The 25,924-nt window shown below is 40.4% G+C and overlaps 1 protein-coding gene across 1 annotated transcript in view; it reads left to right on the forward strand.

The window, feature by feature from the left end:
- The window catches only part of syngap1b (synaptic Ras GTPase activating protein 1b), a 77,836-nt gene that overhangs the window by 37,126 nt on the left and 14,786 nt on the right, over positions 1–25,924 (forward strand). The window contains exons 4-18 of the mRNA XM_085423840.1: positions 1,013–1,166; positions 1,508–1,606; positions 4,226–4,465; positions 6,023–6,358; positions 6,437–6,581; positions 8,701–8,845; positions 9,001–9,237; positions 9,704–9,905; positions 10,504–10,706; positions 12,617–12,818; positions 13,154–13,789; positions 15,566–16,000; positions 16,304–16,477; positions 16,876–17,087; positions 22,706–22,778. Coding sequence (XP_085279966.1) covers positions 1,013–1,166; positions 1,508–1,606; positions 4,226–4,465; positions 6,023–6,358; positions 6,437–6,581; positions 8,701–8,845; positions 9,001–9,237; positions 9,704–9,905; positions 10,504–10,706; positions 12,617–12,818; positions 13,154–13,789; positions 15,566–16,000; positions 16,304–16,477; positions 16,876–17,087; positions 22,706–22,778 — 3,493 coding nt within the window. The remainder of the gene's footprint in view (positions 1–1,012; positions 1,167–1,507; positions 1,607–4,225; positions 4,466–6,022; positions 6,359–6,436; positions 6,582–8,700; positions 8,846–9,000; positions 9,238–9,703; positions 9,906–10,503; positions 10,707–12,616; positions 12,819–13,153; positions 13,790–15,565; positions 16,001–16,303; positions 16,478–16,875; positions 17,088–22,705; positions 22,779–25,924) is intronic.

The following is a 25,924-nucleotide window of genomic DNA, read 5'->3' on the forward strand; positions in this document are numbered from 1 at the left end:
TAGATCAGTGTTGAGAGGCGTATCAAAAAATATCCTATTCTTATAATTATGCTGTGTAAGAAAATGTTAAAGTGGCCACCTGTATATGTAAACCATAGCATGATGATATATATTTGATATATATTTGTAAATGATCTGCTGATAAGCAGTTGGGTGGGGCTGGTGCCTGTCCCAGCTATTAGTGGGGCAGAGGTGGGGTACATACCTGTCACAGGGCTAGCACACAAATGGGCTCGCTCAGAAGGTAGAGCAGGTCCCCTACTAATCCCTGTCTGCTCCAGTCTCTGATGCATCCATCAGAATATGAATGTTAGACAGGAAGCACTTACATAGAATAAGTAATGTATGAATGGGAGAATGAGGCAAGTTGTACAAAAATGCTTTGGGTACTCAGTTATCTAACCAGCCTATCAGTAACCTGGCAAACATATATATGGGAGGAGGTTTAGAGAGAACCCACCCAGGTACAGGGAGACAATGCAAACTCCACACAGGAGGACCCCAGCTAGCCAGGACCACAGAAAAGGAGACCTTTCTGTGTGGAGTTTTCATGTTTGCATGGCTTCTTTTGGGGTACCCTGATTTCCTTCCACATACCAAGGACGTGTTAGGTTAATTTGTGATTCTAAATTGGCCACAGATGAGCGTGAATGATTGTCTGTCTCTGTGTCATAGCCCTGCAACAGGCTGATGACCTGTACATGGTGTGCGCCATCTCTCGTCCAATCACAGCTGGGATAAGCCCCAGTCCCCCTGTGACCCTGATAAATGATTAAGAGAATGGATGAATGTGTTGATAAGCTGCTTATTACCAAAATTATCAGTATGTTGTGCAGCACTCGTTTGGCTGTTTTTCAGTATGCAAGATAAAGATGAAAATGTGAAGCAACACATTTGGAGAATTAGCATACAAGAAGAAATCACCTGTAGTTTCTTGAATACTGAAGTCTAAGCGACCTTTAATAAAAGAGCCTCCTCACTCTCCTCACTCTCACGACTCTCGCTCTCCCAGGACCCGTTTGATGCAGAGCTTCAAAGAGTCCCACTCCCATGAGTCCCTGCTTTCTCCCAGCAGTGCCGCTGAGGCCCTGGACCTCACTCTGGACGAGGACGCTATCATCAAACCTGTGCACTCGAGCATCCTGGGACAGGAGTACTGCTTTGAGGTGAGAACTGAGCTGCTCAGCGGAGAGCCCACGGCACACTCGCACACAACCACAGAGTGTACAGAGCAGTAAATGACACTAAAACTGTTGTTTCCACCCTGACAAGTGAAAGTGATGTGCAATGCAAATAGGATTGCTTTTTTTCTTTTCTTTTTAAATGTGAAAATGAAAATAAGGACATTTAAATGAGCCTAAGTCCTCTCAGCTTTTCCATCACCTGTTCATTAGTGGAACATGACAGAGGTTGAGAGTGAATACAAGTCATTATTTTGGCGCTTTAGTTGCAGTCTCCATAGTGACTAATGGCTGTGGTTGTTGAATTTACCATTGGCTAACCTCAGGTGACTACGGCATCGGGAACCAAGTGCTTTGCGTGTCGCTCAGCTGCAGAGAGAGACAAATGGATCGAGAACCTGCAGAGAGCTGTCAAGCCCAACAAGGTGAGGGGAGAGAAAGGGATGCGGTAGAGGAAGAAAAAAGGATGATCCCTCTGTCTGTGTGTCTCTCTCTCTCCTCCCCGTCTCCCGTTGTTGTGTGTTTTCAATAAGAGCGCACCGCTTCATTTCTCTGTGTGAACTCCATCCTCGTGTCTGTGTGTGTCTGTGTTGAACAATTTAGTGGCTTCTACAAGCAAAATATTAAAGCTGCACAAGGTAATGTCGATGGTGGGAGGACCCAAAATGCTGTTTTGAAAAACCACAAATCAGGTAATGTGATAAGTAAATTGAACACAGCGGGTTGATGTTTACCTGCACAGCATGTCTGTGATACTTTGATAGGGAAGTAAAAGATTTAACACTCGTGAGTCTAGGTCTTTTATTGTTGCTCTCTACAGACAATGGGCCTCATGCAAGAACCACAAGACAATTTGTGGCAGTAAAAATCTATGGGTAGTTTTTCTCAAGTGGTCCAGACTTGTTGTCAGAGCAAACCCCACTTGTTGGACCTGAAATCGGATTGTCTAATCATAAAATTATCATAAGTAAGACAGGCAACTTTCCCAAATTAATATTTGATTAAGACTATATCATTATTGCATCTATGGAGAACGTTGTCTGCCTTTATTTTCCTTTGGAAAATATAAGCAGTGCAGGCAGACTTGCTAGTAAAAGTCAATTTTCGGGGCACTGGTCATGCTTAGTTGCTACAATGGATGGGGCCTCATATTTTACTGTGGATGCTGCACTTTATCTATCTCCTCCTGATCTCAAAACATGCATTAACCACTACAGGACTGATTATGCTAATAATCATTTATTTTGTGAACCTGAAAAATTCAATTTAACTTTTATTTATATAGCGTCAAATCACAATAACAAGGCACTCTATATTGTAAGGTAAAACCCCCCAACAATCAAATGACCCCCTATGAGCAAGCACTTGGCAACAGTGGGAATGAAAAACGTCCCTTTAAAAGGAAGAAACGTCCAGCAGAACTAGGCTCAGGGAGGAGCAGCCGTCTGTAAAGGAGGAAGACAGGACAACAGACACATTTATGAGGTTAAATCAAGCAATTTAATTAAATGCATGATGTTGTTTTAACATGAGGTTCGTTTTCCATGTGCTTGTATCTGACACCAGTTTTTGCAGATGATATACTTGTATTTTTTAAACACTACAAGATGGTGTATTTTCATATGGAAAGTCGTTTCCAGTGTCGCTTTAAGGTACTATAATGTTATTTGCGTCTTCACATCTTAAAAAAGACTTATCGCCCTTCATGCTCGCTCCATATATAATTAATATCCTAATTTTAATCCAAATTCCATCGTAAAGTAAAACTCTCCCTAAATTTTTCCCCTCAGTGTTGTTAAAAGTGAGCAGACATGTGAGATACGCAGCTTAGATGGCAACCAGAGACTAAAGGGTTATTAAGCGAGACTGAGATGAAACATCACCAGAGTTGAACGCCTCGTCCAGATGCTGCGGCCGCAGGGGTCCTGGATGAGTCACAGAGCTCCAAGGACTCCAAACAGGCGCTTTCTCCAAAATCTCTCCTCCTACTCCCCCAAAACAACACGCACTCTTCTTCTCAGACCAGATGCACCATAAGCGATAAGACTAACTGCAGAGAGAAGGATTATCATTATTCTTTGTAATTTTCTAGAGTCTTTTAATTCCTTTTTTTGCCCGTGATTGCTCGGTTTTCAGGAAAAAAGTATTTATTACACCTTAATTTAACATTCCACTAGTCTTTTGGTAATACAATTGAAATATACTGGCAAAAGGGAATGTGTAACATAATATCAAGGTGGAGGACTTGAGCGCATGCTGGCTCTGCTGCACTGTATGTGCACTAGCAAACTGAGCCACCAGATGCCCAGCACATTCAAACTCAGAGGTCTGGAATTAATTATGCCTTGTGTTTGGCGCTGGTTATCAAAGAGCATACAAATGGAGACGTTAGAGCTGTTGATCTTGATGATGCTCACGTATTTGGCCGTCTAAATTAGGACTTAAATAGTCTGAAGCAAACGGGGGGGCCATCAACAGTGGCATTTGAGCCCAATTGAAATGACTCCCAGTTACTGAAACATCATTCTGTAATCAACAGAGCACTCTCTCCTCCCATGGGGGATGTCAAATATAGCTGGGGAATGTAGCAGTCCATAGGAGCATTTTTAGTCCATTGTGTTTGCAGCACATGTGTATTGTGTCATTTGTGTTTTTTCTATGTCTAAGGGGATTACTTTGTTTTATCCATAAAAAGAATCATTCTTCATTATTTTCTGTTCTCTTTCTCTTGTGTGTTTCTCATGCTGTTTTCTGTCTCTGTATCCAAGATGAGAGTTGAGAGCAATTTATCAAGTACAACCCACTATCATAGTAGCCAAACCGCCATGTCACCAGACATTTATTTCCTGTCATTTACTCTTTTCTCCTGCAGGCTGACCTGCTGTCACCTTTTATTTGCACACACTCTCTCTGCTTCCACGTCTTTTTTTTCTTTGCCGTCTGTCATGTTTCCTCCTGCATTGTATCATCTTGTCTTTGTAAAGCTTTTAAATGTTTTATCAGACATGCTTGGCCTTGCTTGACCTGACTTTCTCTCCACACAGGACAACAGCCGGAGGGTGGACAATGTGCTCAAACTGTGGATCATAGAGGCCCGCGAGCTTCCAGCAAAGAAACGATACTACTGCGAACTATGTTTGGACGACATGCTGTATGCACGCACCACCAGCAAGCCCCGCACCGACACCGTTTTCTGGGGCGAGCACTTTGAATTCAACAACCTGCCAGCTGTCCGCAACCTACGCCTTCATCTATACAAGGAGACAGACAAGAAGAGACGCAAGGTGACACAGAGAACTGTAGGGTAGCATAAAGGTCTGAAAATGAGTCATTTATATTAACTTAAAGTTGTTGAAACGAATACAATTGAAATATCCTAAAGTTGAATTTTATCGACTTATTTTTTTATTTTCTTATTATCACATCTACATCAACAACATTAATTATACTAGCTTTATTTATATAACATCATTAATAACAAAGCAAAGCAAAATCAGGATAAACTAAATGCAATAGTTATAACAGCAACAAGACAAAACAGGAAACAGAAATGCAAATGCAAAATGTCAATATAGATACTAATAAAAGAATAAAAGTCCTGAAAAGATACCAAATAAGACAAGTGAGGCAAAAAAAACAACAACAAACAAACAAAACAAAGGATAAATAATACTAAAAATATAAATAAAATAGATCGCATAAAGTGAAATCTGCAAGCCAGTGTTGTAGGACACAATTTAAAGGATTTCCCTGATTGTCTGAGCCGTACTTACTCAGCCAGGTTGTTCTAAAGTCAAAGAATCCCGACAGTCGCCTTTAGATTTCAGCCTCGACTTTGGAACAGCTTGAAGGACCTACCTGAGGATCTAAGGCTATGAACTAGTTCAAATTGGGCCAACTGTTTTGCTGCATAGCTTGCGGCCGCAGATGTGCTTTAATTGTGATCAGTAAATTCTTAAAATCAGTTGCAAAATGCACAAGAAGCCAGTGGAGAGAAGCCAGGACCGTGTAACCAGTAGGGAACTTTCTGAGCTAGTTTCAGGCAGAGTGACTTTTCATGTATGTCCCAAAAGAGGGAGATGAAGTAGTCCAGCCATGAGAAAATAAATGCATGAATTGTGTGAGAGCATTGGTTTTATTTTTGAGATGCAGACAGATCTGAACAGCTGCTCTCGATGTGTGCGTCAAAGCTGAATCAAATGGTATTTCCAAATGTCTGTTAGTGGGCTTTACAATGGAAGGTTTGTAGGACTGAGATGTCATGTTATTTATGGAGCAGTCAGTGCTACAGAGGTGAAACTGAAAAAGCAACTATGCTTTTAGGGTCAAGAGGTCTCCAGCAAGGTATATCTGTGTATCTGCTGCACAGTACTAAGAGCTGGTAGAAGCATATGATAGAAAATATAGCAGGACCTAAAACTGAACCTTGGGGTATACCACAGGTAAAGAGGTAATCACCTGTGGTGACAGGGTAGATTCTTACTAAAAGTGAAAACACTTCAATTTAAAAGATAAAGCAAATGCATGAGTAATACTGTGAGGTGTAAAATTAGCACTTAAGAAGTAAGTGACTTAATACTGAGTCACAAAACCAGTCATTCTCATTTTCAGCTCAGTACAAGAGTAACGCTGCCACAGTAAAGCTCTAGCTTCAAACAGCACTCCGGGGATCCAGCGTTAGTCCTGCTGCTCATAATTAATTCATTGCTGAAGCTTAAAATGAACTTTTTTTTGACATTTCCGACTTTCAGATTAGTTTTCTAAAATATTTCTATGCAGAACTGAAAGAAACAATGTTTCTTTACCACAGCTAATGTTTGTTTTTGCTTTTCACGTCTAAGGAAAAGAGCACATACTTAGGACTCGTAAGCATCCCCATCTCAAGCATCACTGGACGTCAGTTTGTGGAGCAGTGGTACCCAGTCATCCAGCCCAGCGTTCTCACCAAGGGAGCTGGTGTCGGAGGAGGGAAGATCATCAATGCATCTCTACGCCTCAAATCCCGCTTTCAGACCATGAACATCCTGCCCATGGAGCTGTATAAGGAGTTTGCAGAGTATGTCACTAATAACTACCGCACCCTGTGTGCTGTGCTGGAGCCTGTGCTGAGTGTCAAGAGCAAAGAGGAAGTGGCCTGTGCTCTGGTGCATATACTTCAGAGCACAGGGAAAGCTAAGGTATGAGATCACTGAGTCCTCTACTTGACAAACACTATTTTAGGAGGAAAATAGTAACTCGGTTCCCCTTTTCTCCAGGATTTTCTATCGGACATGGCAATGTGTGAGGTAGACAGATTCATCGACCGAGAACACCTTATCTTCAGAGAGAACACTCTGGCCACCAAAGCCATAGAAGAGTACCTCAAACTGATTGGACATAAGTACCTCAAGGATGCTATAGGTGAGTCGGAGCATTTGCAGTGTTTGACTTAGTCGCTCCTGTGTTCAAACCAATTTAAAATTCAGCAGATCAACTTTTGAAAGTTGGGAAATAGCCAAACTTTTAATTAAAGGGGGGGAAAATCCTACTTAAGAGACCCAACTTTCTCTCAGCATGCCTTAGTGTTTTTGCATGCAGAAGATAGTTTGGTTGGGTGTGGGGAATTTTATTATTTTCAACTTTTTCGTGGTACTCAAACTTGTGTCTTTTTTGCACTGCTGTGTGGAGTTTGATGATATATTGAATTATGTGATTATCCGAGCTCAGCACAAGTCTGTTGGCGGTGAGATCAAGAAGCAGCTCTCCTCAAAAGGCGAGAAATACGACTTCCTGAGAGGAAGCAACGAGCTCGATATGTTGTTATCGTTAGCCTGGTTTCATTAATGAATGTTTGCTTGAGTTCATATGAAATCGAGAACTTATTTAACATAATTGTATTCAGCCATCATTATTCTGGATTGTAGGATGAACATGAAGACTTCAGTGTCTTATGGACAACTTGAGCTTCATGGCAGTGGCCATTTGGTTTTTAACAGGCTAAAAGTGATCATATTTAGATAAGAGGGTGGAATAAAGTGATCAGTGTACACCAGCTGGCTTCATTATCAGGATGTACTTTGAAATAATAATAAGTAACATACAAATAAAATACTATCATTTCATTCAATAATGCTACAGACACCTTAAATGGGCAATTAATACAATAAATAACACAGTCCATCTAATATTTCATAACTTTAAGCCCTAATTAAACTTAAACTTTATCAAATTTAAAAAGGTGGGTAAAAAAACAGCATAAAATAAAAGTTAAATAAAGGTAAGCTAACTCCAAGTAAACAATGATATATAGGATAACATAAACAGTGTCACGGTCTGCGGTGGGCGGACCGTATGTGGGAGTGTGAGGTTCCAGGTGCAGACACAGACGAGGAGACAGTACCGAACTTGAAACGAAAAGCGAGCCTTTATTTGGGCTGATTAACGTGGCAAACAACAGAAAACACTGAGGCAAAACTAAACTAGAAACTGAACTGGGAAAACTAAGAACTGACACTTAACTCAGACAGCAGGGAAGGCTAAGACAGGGTGACAATGATGCACATGACGGAGAAAACTATGAACAGGACTCTGTGCTGGAACAACAAAGAACTATGAAACATATTCACGTAAGCAACATGGACATGGCCAGCACAGAGTCCTGAAACCTGGTGTAACATGGGGGAAGTAGAACAGACGACGCGGCGACGAACAAAGGAAGACTGAGGACTTAAATACACACATGAGGTGATCAGGGGAAGTGGAGACACATGAGAACACAGCTGACTAGAAGGAAACATAATGACAATACAGGGGAGAGTAACAGTAACTACAACGAACAAAGAACCCCATACTCTTTCAAAATAAAACAGGAAACACAGAGACATGGAGATAGAACATGAACTTAACCTAACAAGAGACATGAAACATGACAGGTAGACACACGGACCAGGGAGAGATGACAAAAGGGACTAAGAAACCAAGGACTAAACTGCAAACTAGAAAACAACTAGATGTGTTAAACTACACATGTGGATACAAAAAATGCATTAGAACTTAAACCCTGGGCCTCATGGCCCAGTACCGTGACAAACAGTTTCTCAGTTGTTTCTCAGTAAAGTTTTCTCTTAATTTTCTAACACTGAGTGCATTTAATGCTTTGGTGTTCATAAAGGTAGTGCATAGGAGTGTAAAGGGACAGACAGTTTCTCCAGAGATTTCCAGTAAGTGCTAAGTGCTCGTAATAATAATACACAATAATACAGTGCAGTGAATTCTGCTCAGCAGTCCATTTCTGAGAATTGTTTTCTATATGCTATATTGGTATGAAAATACTTTGAGCTAAAAGTAACTACTGTTGTAATTTGCTGTTGGCCAATAAGACAGCTCCTCACCTACGACTACTTAAACAGCATAGTGTGGCAGTGTGGCAATGCTCGGTTTGTTGTCTCATAATTGATTTCTTTCATATTAATCTTGTTGTGGATGATGTTTTCTTTATTAATAACACTGAAACTTGTTGCTAATGAAATGTCTCTTGCAGGGGAGTTCATAAGGGCCTTGTATGAGTCAGAAGAAAATTGTGAAGTTGACCCCATGAGAATACCACCCTCTGTATTACCAGACCACCAAGCCAATCTTCGAATGTGCTGTGAATTGGCACTCTGCAAGATTGTTAATTCCCATTGGTGAGTAGTTAATAATGCAAAAAAAGCAACTCCTTTACTAGACTGTGTTTATTTCTCTTCGCTATAATAAAGATAGATGAGGCTTTTAAACAGCTTCTCGGTGGAATATCTAAATGTACCTAGTTTGTCCTGAAACCTTTTATGTTGCTTTATAGTGTGTTCCCTCGAGAGCTGAAGGAAGTCTTTGCCTCCTGGCGAGTGCGCTGTGCTGAGAGGGGTCGAGAAGACATCGCTGACCGCCTCATCAGCGGTTCTCTTTTCCTGCGCTTCCTGTGTCCTGCTATCATGTCGCCATCGCTTTTCAACCTCACCCAGGAGTATCCAGATGAGCAGACATCACGCACACTCACCCTCATCGCTAAAGTAGTGCAAAACCTGGCTAACTTCTCCAAGTCAGTTTTATTTCATTTCATTCATATATTTAACTTTATGAAAATAATTCTGTTTTTTTAATCCATGTATTTAGGGAAGGAAAAAAGCTGACCATCAATGACAAAAACAAATAAATAAATGAATTTATGCGTTTAATTGTTTGATATTTCTTCTTTACAGTGCCCAAAACTATTAAAGATTTGAGCTTTAATACAAAAACAGTTGAAATTAATGACATTTATTTGAAAAAACTATTATTAAATCAAAGATTATGAGTGTAGCTACAATTTAACTCATTCACTGCCATTGACGTCTATAGCCGTCAATTGTAGTGAATGAGTCAATGGGTTTAACTCATTCACTGCCAATGGCTGGCAGTGAATGAGTTAATTTCCCTGCTAAAATATTTTTCAGTTCTTTTTCTACCACTTTCCCTGTCACACACATATGTCCTCCCCGCCCTGTTCTGTTTGTTCCCACCTGCAGGTTTGGAAGCAAAGAGGAGTACATGTGTTTCATGAATGAGTTTTTAGAAATGGAGTGGGGCTCCATGCAGCAGTTCCTCTACGAGATCTCCAACCTGGACAGTGTCAGCAATGCAGGCGCTTTTGAGGGCTACATCGACCTGGGCAGGGAGCTGTCTATACTGCACAGTCTCCTCTGGGAGGTTATGGCTCAACTCAGCAAGGTAAACACAAAGCATTATATCTGTTGTTATAAACTGCAACCATACTGGTAAAAATCAAATGATACGTCAAAAAAATCCACAGTGGGTTATTTATCGCTACAGTATCCTGAATTTAACCTACTATAGTCATCAAAGTAGTCGTTTCATATGTAATAATACTGCTGCATTCCTAATCATGCTGCTCTGGAACTGGAAAACAACATTGTGCTTTCTCACATGCAAGTGAAATAATGTCATAAAATAAGTGAAGTAAAACTAAAAACTAAACATAATTACAGTTTAAATTGAATTGCCAGAGTTCAGTTGATAACATTCTGATAACACAGTACATCGCTTACATTGTGCAGCCAGACTAAGCCGTGCTGAGATTCGATGTGTATTGTTAGGACTCGGTTTTAAAAGCTGCATCTAAAAAAAATGTCTTGTTGTTTTCTCACCTCAAATGTTTCACAAAATCAGACTCCATGTGATTACATTTCCAGTGCGTGTTGAATGAGATGGACGTACTGAAAAACACTTACATTAGATTACACAAAAATGTTTTTTAATGAATATGTAGCTAAAGTGCCATTTCTTTTTGTTTTCCCTCCAACCACAGGATGCCATCATCAAACTGGGTCCTTTGCCTCGTCTCCTGAATGACATCAGCATGGCCTTGCGTAACCCACACCTCCAGAGGCAGCCCAGCCATCAGACAGACAGAGAGCCCGGTAGACAGTCGGACAGGCTGCTGTCACGGCCCAGCTTCAACAGGGGCATCTCTTCTGAGTTCCAAAATCTCATGATGAGGGATCTTAATAGGTAGGAATTTGAGACTTTAAACAGTTTCAAACGCTGAAACCTGAGTTGTTTTCACAGAGTGTCAAGAGCAGTGGCGGCTGGCCCATAGGGGGCGCTCGGGCTCCGCCCCCCCAAATGTGGAGGAGTAAAAATATATATTTTTAAAAAATTCATCAATGATAGTTTTACTATGTGTGTGCCCATATACAGCCAGGCGTATTTTAACATTTTCACCAGCTGACTCATTAAAGTTCAACCAACAAACGGTGTTTTTCTTCTTCTGGGGCGCTCGTCAAAGCGCCCTTGATATGCAGCGAAATAGCCTATCATTAAATGGTTGCCAGGGGAAAATAATAAATATTTGACCTATCAGCGTCGCTGAATTAAATGGTTTGGGGGCGCTTAAAATTGCGCCCCTGCAGAAAACGCGCGAAGATTTGCTGTTCTAGAATTTTACCTCAGTCAGTAGCCTAAGTGAGCTATAAGGTCAGAGAGAGACGATGGCAGCGGTATTGTTAACGGTTGAGGCACAGCCTCCCCCAAATTCGGTTAGATCGCTTCTAACCTACCCTTTTGCCAGAAGGACAATGGCAGAAAAACTGCAAGTTAAAGAGTTGGGACCTGACAAGCCCGAAATTCAACTAACCCAGGCAACGAAGGAGAAGTCAAAAGCATACAACAGGACTTTTTGTCGGAGTTGGTTCCAGCGCAAGTCGTGGTTGTTCATTTTTACAAATCTATACAAATGGCCAGAATATGGTTGTTCATTTTAAATTTAAATTAAAATTGTGTTGTTTGATGTACTCATTAAATGGGTCATTTTAGTCGATATCATAAAAATTGCCCCCCCTGAGATTTTTTTCAGGAGCCGCCACTGGTCAAGAGAATAAAATCCAGAAGATGTTCTTTTTAAGTGATGCAGTTTCCCACTACTGGAAATACTTTTGCAAAGGACATCCATCATCTGACTGCATCTTACATTTGCCTTCTTGTGGTTACCATTGCCAAGTGAAGTCTAGGAAAGTTTGGGGCTGCAGTGCATATTTGAAAAAGTCTTTCAACAAATGCTTCTTTTCTCCTTGTTGTGCAGTAGTAGGTAAAAATACTACGGGAGATGTGGCTCTTTTTTCTGCACTACATTTATGTAACAGCTGGAGATTTGTTTTTTTAGCTAATTTTTTTCAATGAAAAAGCTGTGTCATTATTTAAAAATGCAGAGCGCTGCTTAAGAAAATTGGCCTTGAACCTTTTTGCATGCAGCCTTGTTTTTTCTGTCTAGTGCCACATGGCAACTTTCGGTTGCCTAGATCTCCTCGGAGAGACACCTTACTAAGGTTTCATTTAAATAACATTTTAAGCTAACAACATCCAACAAAATTTTTCCAAAAGCCTAAAATTAGAGAAAGAAAATACAGATTTTTGCAGCAGAACTTTCCCCTACCCTCTTACTCGTAATTTTAATCAGATTAATCCACTTCCGATTGTTCCACTGACTCTATAGAGGGGATTTCAGCTTTATGTTCAGAACCACTGAACTTATCTTAACACTGCATAAAACTGTGTAAAAATAGTCGGCATGACTAGAGCAAAATGAAGATATTTAATTCATGTTTATGTAATTGTGGCAGCGTACCTATGTTCAAGGACCTTCTCGCTCTTTCCACACACCGCACATTTGCTTGTTACATTGAATTTAGCTATAGATAAAAGCCTGATAGAGTGATACATCCTAGTTTAATAACAGAGGAAGCATTCAGTCTTGATTTTAACCAACTGAAGAAACGATTCAGATGCTTCTTCCAGCGTTGTTGTATTTAGCTTTCAACTTGCAATCATATTAATATAGTAATATAGTGTCTAAATAAACTGTTCATAGGGGAAGAGTGTAGAGTTTGTTAGACTCCTCACCTCCTGTTTCTGCTGTTCTCCAGCTCTATAGATATCACCCGTTTGCCTTCCCCTACATCCACCGGAGGGGTCATGCCATCTCGTACCCAGATGAGTTTTCAGGACCGTGACCATCCTCATCGAGCATCCTCCAAAGACATGTTTTACGTATCACGCCCTCCCCTGGCCCGATCCAGCCCAGCGTACTGCACGAGCAGCTCGGATATCACAGAACCTGATCCTAAGGTGAGTTTTACCACACTGACTCGGGGAATCACCATCCCATCCGCTAGGTTTACCTTTATCAAGGTGAGATTAGTATGACGTGCATGTTGGTCATACTGTAAGAATCTGCCATCGTGTGATCGAGGCTCTAGTATATCATGACATCTGCTTTTTTCCCACTGATTCACCACGCAACTCATCCTAGCGGTATTTCCTGGGAAATACTTTGATGCATTCCGATAACCAGGCAGGCCTCGCGGTAAAAACACCCGCACCACCCTCACCCATCATCCGTGGCCACCTAACATAAGCAATAACAGGGGGCACACTAGCCTCTCATATCCCTTATTATTTAGGTGCTCAGTGTCAATAAAAGCGTATCTATGATGGACCTCCAGGATTCCCGAATGAACAGCGTGTCTAACCTGCAGTCGGTGGACATGCTCAACTCCTCCCAGGCCTCCATCGCCGGTATGGGCAGCTTCGGCGGGCTGAGCAGCGGAGGCGGTGGCGGCCTGGGGTCGGGCCTGAGCAGCCAGCTGCGGGCCGGTGGGAGGTTGTCAGCTGGCTCTGGCGGCTCCAGCATGTCCGGTGGCCTCCGGCTGAGCCAGCTGAGCCAGATGGGCACCACCACCGACTCGCTATCCCAGCAGCAGCAACAGCAGGCCGCCGCCATGCGCTACCCGCTTTCCTTCCAGAATCCCCTCTTTCATCTGGCGACTGCTGATGGGCCTCAACAGCAACAGCTCCATCACCAGCACAGCCGGGCTCAACCCCCCGCACCCCTTCTCCTGGCCCCAGAGCCCGAACCCTCTCACCAGTCCTACATCCCACAGTTCGCCCATGGAGGGTTCTCTCGCAGTGAGGATCTGTCCACCCTCAGGACCAGGGACGGTCACCTGGGACAACCCAGCATCATCCACTCACATAGCTACAGTGACGACTACAGCAGGGCTGACTATGGACGCAGGCAGATGTCCATGCATATGCAGGTAAATGGACTCTCACTGTATTTCTGTAATGTCATAAATTCGCTATGTAATAATGTTTACATGTGAAATGGTATTACTATAGATGTTGAATTAGTATTTTCATTATGCACAAAGGATAAAAAAGGAACAATGTTATAGACATTGATTAAAAAAATATAATCACAGTCTCATACCCTGAGCTTCAGTTCTTTTGTACAAACCAGACTGTGAAAAATCCCAAAATGCTCTAAAATAAACGCCAAAGATTTTCTAACTTGAAAACAGTAAATTATGAATCATTGATAATTAAATTGGTTCCAGAAGATTGTTTGATTCCACTCTAATCAATTTGTTGTGAAAGTCCTTCAGTGAGTATGCTTCATACCTCTTTTGCTCCAAAGCAGTGCCAAACTATCAACTAGGCCCAAAAACGTTTGAACGTGTTTACTGAAACCCTCAAAAATTGGGCCTTTCTTTGACAGTGGAGCCGAGCTTTAAGAGTCAATCACCAAAAAGATCTCTTTATTCCAACATTTATTAGGAATATATAATATATATTAATTGATAATATATAATTCTGATTCTGAGGATTTGCAGTTTTTCTTTGTCTAGTGTGATGGTAACACACTTTTTTTAGGGATGAGCTTAAGACATGACGCCATCATAAGAAGTCATGACAAAGTCTTCTTGTCACAAAGTCACAAATCTTTGTGAATGTTTATGATTGTTGTCATTAAGTGTCACAATGTCATTTTTATTACAAAGTTACATTGATTGATATGTCTTTGTGATGACAGCTTGACATTAACCAGGACAACGTAAACCTGTCATAAACATGGCGTACCGGGTCAAACTTGAAAAAGTGTCTCACTTTTTGCATTACATCACATTACATTACATCACACATCACACTGCAGGAGCACCAATGTAAAAAGCCAAAACACAAGTTGCCTGTCAGAAAAGCTGAATCAAACTAGAATGCCATGCAGGCCTCATCTGACAAGGGGCTGCATTGGTTCTGTCAATTCCCAGTTTTATCCAATCTAGGAAGCTAAGCAGAATCAGGCCTGGTTAGTACTTGGATCCTTGAGTGTCTGGTGCTGATACCAGGTGCTGTAAGCTGGAATTTGATTGGGTAACGTGGGTTGTCCTTTTATTGGAGGGTTAGTGGATGAATCTTCAGCCCACCTGGTCTGTATGTCTATGGGTGCTTGAGCAAGATACTGAGCTAGAATAAAGCACTGGAGCACCTCAAGGTGCGTAATATTGTAAGGTAAAGTGCTTCATTCACTGCTTCACAGTGAATGGGTTAAATGCAGAGAGGAATTTCCCCACAGGGATCAATAAAGTATACATTATTATTATTAAAGATACTACAATAATACAGAGAAAATTCCAACAATCAAATGACCCCCTATGAGCAAGCACTTTAGCAACAGTGGGAATAAAAAACTCCCTTTTAACAGGAAGAAACGTCTAGCAGAACTAGGCTCAGGGAGGTGCAGCCATCTGCTGCGACTGGTTGGGGGGGAGGCGAGGGAGACAAGGCAAAAGGCACACTGTGGAAGAGATGAATAACAGCTCCATGTTTCTACTGTTACATCACCTTCATTGACTGAATCTCAAAATGCTTGAAACACATCAATTCATCATTCGAACTGAACTTCTGTTACTACATTTTATTGTCTCATTAGTATTTGAGGCAATTTACCCAAGTGTGGCAACCCACTGAATTTTTTTCCAATTTGATAAGTGAATTAGTATAAATGTTAATTTATCATTCACGTGTTTTTCAAGGATAATCTCCAACAGCAACAAATGATGGGCATGGCCTCCCAGACGGGAACCTCCCATTCCTCCCTGGCCACCACGCCTCCCTCCACAGTCCAACCTATGCGGCAGAGTTCTGTTGCTCCGCCTCCCACCCAGCGTGTCAAATCCCAGACCTCCCATCAGCTGTCCGTCAGTGCAGCTGCTGCACCCTCTGCTCCTGCAAAAACTAGGCCGCAAAGCGGAAACCTTCTCCAGTCGCCAGAATCCGGCTACGGCAGGCAGCATGGGCCCCGGCAGCTCTCCGTCAAAGACAACACTGCCCCGGGCCTGCCCCACCAGCAGAGCTCTGTCAGGGAAAGCCAGAGTCCACAGGGAACCACCAGTCAGAGCACTCAACAGTCACCACAGCAGCAGCCTCAGCAACAGCAGCACCTGCTCAAACCCACTATGAGCAAACAGGTAACTGCTGCACACTCTCCTAATATCTAACTTTCCTATTTTTTTTTCTCTTTAGCACCTGTGCTCACAGCTATTTCTCAACAACAACGTGTAAGATGTCAGTGTTTAGCTTATCTAGGGGATAAAACTGACATTCAAGATTAAGAGCTTGGGAGCCACCAGGGCTCAGCCATGCTCAAAATGTATGAACTCGTGTAGCACTGAGGCATTTTGGGTAACATCGTGCACCAAATTTATGCAAGTGACTTTCACTCAATTAAAAATTCATGTTCTCATATTCAGTGTGCTGACCTTTCTTCCCAGGGTTCCCAGTCTCCATCTACCCTCAATCCCCCAACGCCAGCCAATGAGCGGACGGTGGCCTGGGTCTCCAACATGCCTCATCTGTCCGCTGACATTGAAAGTTCTCGGATTGACCGTGAGGAATTCAAACTTAAGGAGTACTCAAAAAGCATGGATGAGTCACGCATGGATAGGGTAGGTTTAATTTTTAACTATTTAATTAACATTTCAGTTGAAGTCAGAGGAACATTGAGTTATGTCTGTCATTTCTGAGCAGATGGCACTCAGATTTGATCTTGACACAGAAGTCCAGAGGTCTCAAACTGTGGGAAACAAAAGCCATGAGCCAAATGTTCAACTTGTTTGCATTCTTTTTCTTTTTCTGCAGTTTGGCATATTTACTGTACCTCATCCTTTATAAAGGCAGCCGGCCTAATTTTGAATATCTGGAGGTGGTTTCCAATGCTTTCATGAATGTGTTTAGAGAACTCAAATCCACCAGGCACTGCAGTGACCAAGAAAGCAAGGCATGTACGCACCAGCGTCGCAATAAACTGCTCTAATTTAGCATTCTTTTCACATCTCTACCTCAGGTACGGGAGTACGAGGAGGAGATCAACTCCCTGAAGGAGCGCTTGATGATGTCCCACAAAAAGCTGGAGGAGTATGAACGGAGGCTCCTCACGCAGGAGCAGCAGACCAATAAGATCCTCCTACAGTACCAGAATCGTCTCGAGGACAGTGAGAGGAGGCTACGGCAGCAGCAAGTGGAAAAAGACTCCCAAATTAAAGGAATAATTAGCAGGTAAATGGAAGCTGTTGTTGGGATGGAGGGAAAAGACTTGTGGTCTTGTATAAGGAGGCCATTGGTGGGCCATAGTCTTTCTTTTTCTTCTGTTACAGGGTTTTTGTGGAAAAAGGACCTTTTCTATAAAATTATGATTGCTAGCATTAATTAAAAAGACTTCTTATACTTCTGCGGAGGACTCCACAGTACGGCGTTAGCATATTGGATTCTGTTTAACAGGATGAAACATGAAAATGAAGCAGTTGTTACTGGCAATATATACATTGCACATCGGAATAAGACTCTATTTACCAGAGGTTGTTATCTTGAAAAGAATATTACAAGATAAGGAGATTGGTTTCCGTTTCATAAAGCACTGTAGCCTATGAGAAAGGATGGGAGCTTTATATTGAAAGCCAAAGCTGCAGACATGTAATGAGTGGCAAATTAAATAATAGACTGTAATACAGAAGACAAAGATCTTTATCTTAGATAAGCATCCAGGAGATGTTCCCGTGGTGGTTGTTTCTTCAGCTTAGTTAAGCTGGACAAAAGAGTCTTTGATTGTCCTCTGAGCTCTTGCCGTAGCAAATTTAAATGCGGTCATAACCTCACAACATGCTTTATTTGTTATTCAAGAGCATCATATTTGGACAACTGCAGAGAACTCCAGCTGAGCCCTAATTTCTCGAGTGCTTGTGCAAAATTGTAATGGGGCTTTTATTGTCAGTGCAGTCTTAACTTTTATTGATCACTCACAAATTAAGCAGTTCATGGAAAAAAGGGTTGAGTATTGATCGTGTCTCAGTTGTATTTTTCAGGCACAAAAACCAAATATTTGCTGGGTTTTAAGGACTCCGTGAGCATTTTACGTGTGACCGCATATTAGCAATGCTGCCCTGCATTTAATTTTGTTTTTATTTTTCAGTGAAAAGACACTTAAAACTACATGAAAATATTGCAGTATTTTTACATCTTATAATAGTCTGTGGTCTGCAACTGAAGGGTGGATAACTGTGACAGAGAATATTGCCACTTCTAATCCACTCCAGGAAAGAAGACTTGGAATGAAGACAGAGAGTCCTGCTCGTCTTTTATGGAAAAACATCTTAAAAGGCCTAACCTTGTATATAACCACCATTAAAACGTCCTCCTTTATCCTGCGCTGTCACACTCACCATCAGCTGTTTGTTTATGAACAAAGTTCTGGATTTTGGGATCATGCAGGATGATTCCAGTTAGCAGAATTTTCAAATGATTCTCCCACGAGATTGCACTGTAAAAGCACAAAAGGATGGGGAGTTGTAAAACTTCAGAAACATGTCTGCACTTTTTAAACCAACTCAAAGAATTGTTTTGGACCTTCGGGCACCGGACTATGGAAGACCATGGTTTAATATTAGCTCTTCCATTTTAAATCAAGGTGAACCATGTTCACTGAAGGACTGCTGATGGTTTTTTTTTACCTCTCCAGAGTGAACATGGGGACTAATACCTCTTTTAACAACACATGATGTGAAATGAAGAGGGGTGAACATCAGAGACAAACCTGAATCAGTCAGTGAATGGTGAAGATTCAGGTATAAAGGCATAAATGAGCTATGCCCTATACTACAGAAACTTTGTCAGAGCACTTAAAGCAAAACCCTTGATTACTGCTCCCCTGAAGTTAAAGCTTAAGGAGAGTGCTGTACACATGAAGCACAACGTGCAGTTATTAGCTGCTGTTTTCAAGGCTTAAACTTGTAACTTTTGGGACCTTTATCATCTGACCACACAAGGATGAATTACAGTAAGTAGCAGATCTGGATGCTTCCGAGTCAATTTTACACACAATTCACTGAGCCAGCCCAGGTCATGCAGAGCATTGCAGATCTAATGCACACACACGAGCAATGCAAATAATGTAGAGGGCGTCCTGTTGATTGGACTTCAGAATATCAGTGAAATAACAAGTGCAACCATAGCCTTATGTTATGTTTCACCTTAAATTGAGTTTTATGTTCAATTTTCACATTCAGATATATAAACATATATATATATATATACATATATATTATGTTGATGCAAAAGCAAGCTCAGGTTCTGCTAATGGAGCCCTTAGTTGTGACCTTAATTTCATGGCTCCTGTGTAGGCTTGGAAAAAAAACCAACTCTTTATCTGCAGACCTAAAATACTCAGCGTTATGTTTCAAGTTTGAGAGATATTTTTTTTCAGAGAAGCCTTAATGTTCTGTGCATAGAATTTGCTTTAAGCTCAGAGCAAATCCAACCTATGTCATTAGACCAGGTACACATTTTGTTCTCAACAATCTAATTTAAACCAAAGCCGAATATTGAGTTTTAGGTCATGCTAGGTTAAACACTGAATCCACTTTACCTGTAGCACTTGTATTTTTATTTTTTCTTTAGGGTAGTTATTCCATTAGTTGGCTACAGGCTCTCATATTTTTTTGTCAAAATACTTTAATTTTAAATATGAATGAAACTATTTATCTTCCCCGAGCTCTTTGCTGTGAACTGAAGAGATTTATATTGACGAGATGCATTGAATTTGCAGCAGAAAGGGGGGAGGGGACTTAATGGTCTTAATTGCACCTGTCATAGTAATAATCTATTTTAACTATAACCCATAGCATAGTAAATTCAGTAATGCAAGAGCCATAATAATAGTAGTATAAGAAATGTGATGTATATGAATTCTATTGAGAGTGAGATTACTATTTTAACCTTGCAATAGCTAACTTTTTAGCAGGAGAAGCGCAATAACAGATGCAGTATGTATCTGCGTGTGCTGTTTGTGCCGAATGCACATGCAGGATCCTGAGGAGGTGTATTGTATGCATCTTGTGTAGATAACGAAACAGTGACTTCCTGCCAAAATCTTTTACCAGGTGCCATCTGCAGTATCTAAACATACAAAATATAGACCTGGAATACTGTAAAATGCAAAACACCACAGAGACAACATGACGACAATGACGTGAGCTTTTGACAGCAGTATGTTCTGCAAAATGTGTTCTTAAATCCTAAGTTGGGGTTTTTTTCTATTGTTTATGGGTTGTTTTTTCTTTTTCTTTTTTTTTTTTTTTTTGATGACCTGTATGGTGCTTGTGAACTTATCTGCATTTTAAATGAAAGATTGAAATTTATATTATTTATTAATTAAAGCAAAACTGACTTTCTCATCTCTGTATGATTTTTGCTGTAAATGCTTGGTATGATTTTGTTTTTGACCTGCAGTCCGTCATTGGTGGTGTCCGGTGACGTGGTGATCAGAATAGTTGTTTAAGAGAGTTAGACTGTCATTTAACTTATGCACTTAAAATATGATTTAAGTATTAAAAGGAAAAAACATATTCTTTTCTATTTATTTTCCCTCTCCAGAGTCTTAGATAATATTCTGGTGTCAGTATACCTGCCTCTCTTTGTAGCAAGAATATATTGATAGGCTGTATAGATTGTACAACAGCAAAAATTATGTTTAAATCTTGCAAATGAATTCATAGTGGTGATGAGTTTTGGCTTGATGTGTGTGTGATTGACATGGCTTGTAGCAACAGCCAAGGGTTTTTGCTCACTTTTATATAGACCTGTGTCAAACAGTTGCGTTGTTTATTTTAAACAAATGCACTCAAAGAGGAATTTGGTTTAATGTGCATTTTAACTGCATCCATTTGGATTGCATAGTTTTTACATAAATAAACAATGTGATAAATTCGATGGGAGGCATATCCGTCAGTCAAATGTAAGTCAAACATACTGTTTTTTAAATGCATATTAACATGCTGTTCTGTACTGGGGACTTGGGTTGATTGCATGGTTGTTTTTGTATATTTAAAACACTTTTAGTTTGCTTGTTTCGTTTATGTTTGACTGACAAAAAGACATTGCTTTAATTTATGTTAAAATGATTTGTAATGTGCGATTAAAGTGCAGAGTAAGCTCAAATATGTCACGAGGTTGGGTTAAACTTGCTGTATCAACACAAATTAGATGTTATCAGGTAAGTTTACAAAAAATAGAGAGCATATCTGCAGCTGCTGTTTGACCCAGGTCTGTCTTTCCTTTTGCTTTTCATTAACTTTACATCCTATTTGACACCTTTTGTCTTTTGCCTTTTTCCTCTGTAGCAAAATATTCAGACTTTGTGACCTCATGTTGGTACATACACACATTGTTTTGACTAAATGTACGACTTGACCTCAAAAGCACACTACTTGAAGTACAACTGGATATATAAAGCTTAACTTCTTTTTTTTCCCTCTTCTTTTTGTAACATATCACCCACATGAATCATTGTCTGCCTTTTTGGAGTCATGTCAGAATCTTAATGCTGTATGCCCATGTTACATTCCATTGTTTTTTGGGACAGTGCTAATATTTCTGTGTGTGCTTATGATTGACTCTTTTCTTTTCCTCTTCTCTTCTTTTGTAAAAAAAAAAAACAAACTCTCAACATTGTACATTATTTATGGAATAAAACATCCAAACGCTTATGTTTGAAACTTCACCTGTGGATTTTCGTTCTTTATTGTCAAACACGTGCCTCTGTGTTCTTAATAAAGTGATATGGATGTGGTGGAGAGGACTAGCTTTGAGTGACACAGTACGACTTGATTTGTGGTGTATTTATTTCTGCATGGCGCCAATTAAATGTTCCTGTCAACTATTTGATTGGATTAGTGGCTTAATGAATGCACAAGTGACAATCTTCCACCTTGTTTTACTTTGACAAATTGACATGCGTTTGCAAGATTACTCAATAGTTGACTATTATAAAGGGATAACATTCCAACAGTCATGTTTCATGTTAAGAAAATAAAGGATGTTTATTCTTCTGCTGTCAGCTACGATTAAAAAAAATGTAAAACATGGAAAATCATGAAGGCAATGCATTGAAGTCTATGATGTTGAGAGGTCTTTCTTTATTCACGGTAACTTCTACTTGGCATTTACACCAAATGACAATATCCACAATCTAGCCAGTTGGCCAAGTAAGTGTAAGATAACGCTTTGAGAGAAATATCATTGAATGACTCTATCCCTGGCACTTGAATAATCATGAAAGCTGGGAAACCTGCACTGTTTGCTGGCTCATGAAAACTGCAGCCGGACTCTTGCTCGTATCTGCGAGCAGATTCTTTGAAATGATTAGTCAAAGGATTTTTCTGCCCGTGCCTTGGTCAGTCCATGTTACGCAAGATGGGAAATTCCCTGGGGATGATGGGGATCAGTTACTGAACATTCACGTCACATAACCGGGTGTAATTTTCCACTGTTGGCTGTAATTGCGCTTTGAAAACACCTTAAATTGGGAACAAATACTTTGATAAATCCCATGGGGACAAAACAAGGCTCCACCAGTGAAAATTGGCAGTGCCTCATAAAGCACGGCTTACGTTCCTGCTGCTCAGTGGCTCAAAAGATTGTGCTTCCTATCAGTATTTGAGATTTAGATTTGAGATACAGGAGATCAGCATCGTATCACTGTGATGTCGTTGAGCCAGATGTTGGAGATGCATCTGCTCAACATCTTGTTAAGTATCATTTTGAATTCATAATACTCCCTCTCCTTCTGTCACCCCCCCCTTCCCTACTTTCTCTCTCCCCCTCTCTCTTTCTCTGCTTCCAAGACTCATGGCTGTGGAGGATGAGATAAGAGGAGGAGCCATCCTTGAGCCAAAAACCAGGATTTTCGCTGATCAGGTCTGTGAGATTGCTTCTTCTGTCGTCGAGTTCGTACGGTGGCCCGTGCTATCTTCTTTCTCCATCCTACCTCTCTTCCCCCCCCCCTGTTATTGATATGATTTCGTTTGCTGTGTGTATGTGGTCCCTCTGATCTGCCTCTGCCTTGCCCTGTCCCTGACCTGTCCTGTTTGGGTTTGACTGCCATTCGTCTGCCAACATACGCGGGGGCTTTGAAGATGAAAGATGAAAGAATGCTGTTGTTTGTATTCTTAAGCTCAAGCTATCAAGATGTCTGACTCTAGCTGGGTTTGTGAACGTATCTGGGTTTGTGGTGATGTTGCCAGTTTTGTAGTTGCTTCTGTGAAACCTTTCTGCCGAGCATGTTGGGGTTAAAACTCCTGGTGGCTCCCTTTCGCACAGATTACTGAACAGCTGAAGCTCACGTCTTACTGTATTGTACGCTGCGTGATGGTGGTGCTGTGTCTTCGGGAGCTCTACTTCCTCAGTGCTTCTCATTTCATGCCCCAAACCCACCCCCTTCCTTATCCTGCCATCCTGTCAAATTGAGCAAGCCCACCTTCAAGCATGAGTCATATGAGTTGATATATATATAACTCAAATGTAGAAATATTATTGGAACATGATCTTTGCTGTGTTGTTATCTTTAATGCTGTGACCTGTACAAGTTTTGCTGATTTAATTAAATGTAAATATATTGCTGTATAGCTTGTAAATTTGCCTCAGGGATCAATGTAATCACCTCAAGGAGATTACATCATAATTTGTCAACTTATCTCTCTTATAAATTAGATTCTATAGTAAATTTATCAATTAAGTGTAGCTGAGTAATATATATTAATACCTTATATGAAGTTGTATGACATGGTACATGCGTAGAACTTACCTTTTACACTTATTTACTTTGCAAGATTCAAGTTTCAAGAGTGTTTCTTGTCATTTCGGATGCTATTTACAGCAGTACACAGGCTCAAATGAAATGTTTCTCAGCAGCCTCTATAGTGCAATAAAAATAAAATGCAATATTAGGTGTAAACAATCATATTCATTCAGTTAGCGGCAGTTCTTTCACAGAGAGGGATTAAATTAGATGAGATTTGAGACCAAGTAGGCTAATTCAGCCCCATAAAGGGCCCAGGAAATTTAAAAGTTGTTTTGTTACCATGCAAAATACTTTATATGTTAAATGTAATGGAGTGTGAAAAAGTAAAGATATTTTTTCATTGTAGTAGGTAAGTAAGTAAAATGTATTTATAAAGCAAATTTCACAGATAAAAATCTCAAAGTTCTGGCTTCAGCTGCTGTAGCAGTCATTGTCACGTCTGACACTGATTTGTATGGTTTCTGTGTTACTATGTCTAACGTAGCCGTGGCTTCACCCATGAACTCTGGTGTGACTCACGTAACCTGGAAATTATACCTTGAAAAATATGAAGAATTGCGAATGTTGTGTCCCATTTGCAGCATACTCATTTGTGGAGCACTGAAATTGTCAAAATAAAAAAAAAACATAATTTATTAGTTTCCAAAAAGACATGAAATACACGAGAATATATTAAAAATAATTGGAGGATTGTGAGGTAGAAAATTTCATGAATTCTCAAATTTTAGTAATTTAACACAAGAGTTTTGTTGCTAATCCAACATGATAAGAACTATATAAGGCATTACAATTTCAGGTGCTGTACATATAAATTTAAATGCATTAAATTCTATTCTGATCATTGAATGAAGGAATAACTCTTTACTTGCCAATTTCCAAGTAATTTCCTTTCAATCAGTAACCCAACTTGACATGTTCCTTCATTCATTAGGTCATACTTTTGAATTGTCACTCATTTAACTGCATGAAAAATTATTTTTTAAAAATGCCTCATTGTAGGTTTCTAGTTGACCTTTCGAGGTGCAGAGAGTTGAAAATAATAATAAATTAATAATATGCCAAAAGAGAAGAGCTGACAGACGCTCCGAGTGTCACTCTGGTGGTCATGATTACAGCTGATGTGACCGTTATATGTTCTGAGAATGTACTGTATACAGCACAGTATTTCAATGTCTATATGGATTTATAAACCTGTGAGTTTGGACTGGTGTTGGAGAAGTTATGTTTCATATAAACCAAATTTGGTGCCAGATGGATAACACTATTTAGAATTTGATTTACTGCAGATTTTTTAAAATATTAAGAAGGAAAACAAAGAAAGAAAAACCCAGGACTTTTAGGAGCACAATGAATCATGATAAGTCATGGTCTCTGTCAGCAGAAAAGATGTATTTTGCTAAAAGTACCAAATTATATTTCTGTAATCACAAGAAAAGTTTTCTTACAACTACAGAATTACAATCAAGCTGCAAAAGAGAAAAAAAAGGAAAGAAAGAAAAAATATGCAAACGTATTCATGTATTCAGCTCATTCAAATTTAAAAATTCTAATTTATCCTTATATTTAAACATTTACAGCGCTGCAAAAAAGTATCTATGCCCTTCTTAATTTCTTTTTTTTTGTCACACTTACATATTTCAGAGAATCATATATTAGAATGCAATAGAATAGAATAGCCCTTTATTGTCATTGTACAACGGAATTATGGCTGCTCCATGGCAACTGTGCAGGAATAATATATAAATAGTAAGACAACCAGAATAAATAACAAACAGGTGAAATCTTTCCAAACTACAGGAATATATACAAAGTGCTTGGAAGTAGTGCAGAGGACTTGAGTATAAGTACATATGTGAGTGGCCTGAGTGATGGGGGTTACTCAGACCATGGCTCACCGTGGGGTGTGGGGTGGATAGTGTTTGTTGACAGGGGAAGAGGCTGTTTCGTGGTCTGGACGTGTGGTACTGACCAGGGAACAGCAGGTCAAACAGGTGGTGGGTGGGGTGCAAGGAGTCACCTGTGATGGCCCTGGTTTACCTGAGGCAGGAGGATCTGGCGATGGCCTCCAGGGGTAGTAGAGGGCAGCCAATGATTTTTGGGGGAGCAGTGTTAATAACCCTCTGCACAGCCTGCCTGTTCTCAGTCATGGCCCCTGTATACCAAACACCCAGGCAGGAGGAGAGGGTCCAGGTGAGATCAGCAGAGATGTGGGCGCCCAGGAGAATAATTCCAGCTGTTCTCCATTTATAATCAGGGGCGAGTG

The sequence above is a fragment of the Rhamphochromis longiceps genome, linkage group LG11 (genome assembly GCF_057381845.1).
Source record: "Rhamphochromis longiceps isolate RC_006_pf linkage group LG11, R_longiceps_female_GT1.1, whole genome shotgun sequence".
NCBI classification, from domain to species: Eukaryota; Metazoa; Chordata; class Actinopteri; order Cichliformes; family Cichlidae; genus Rhamphochromis; species Rhamphochromis longiceps.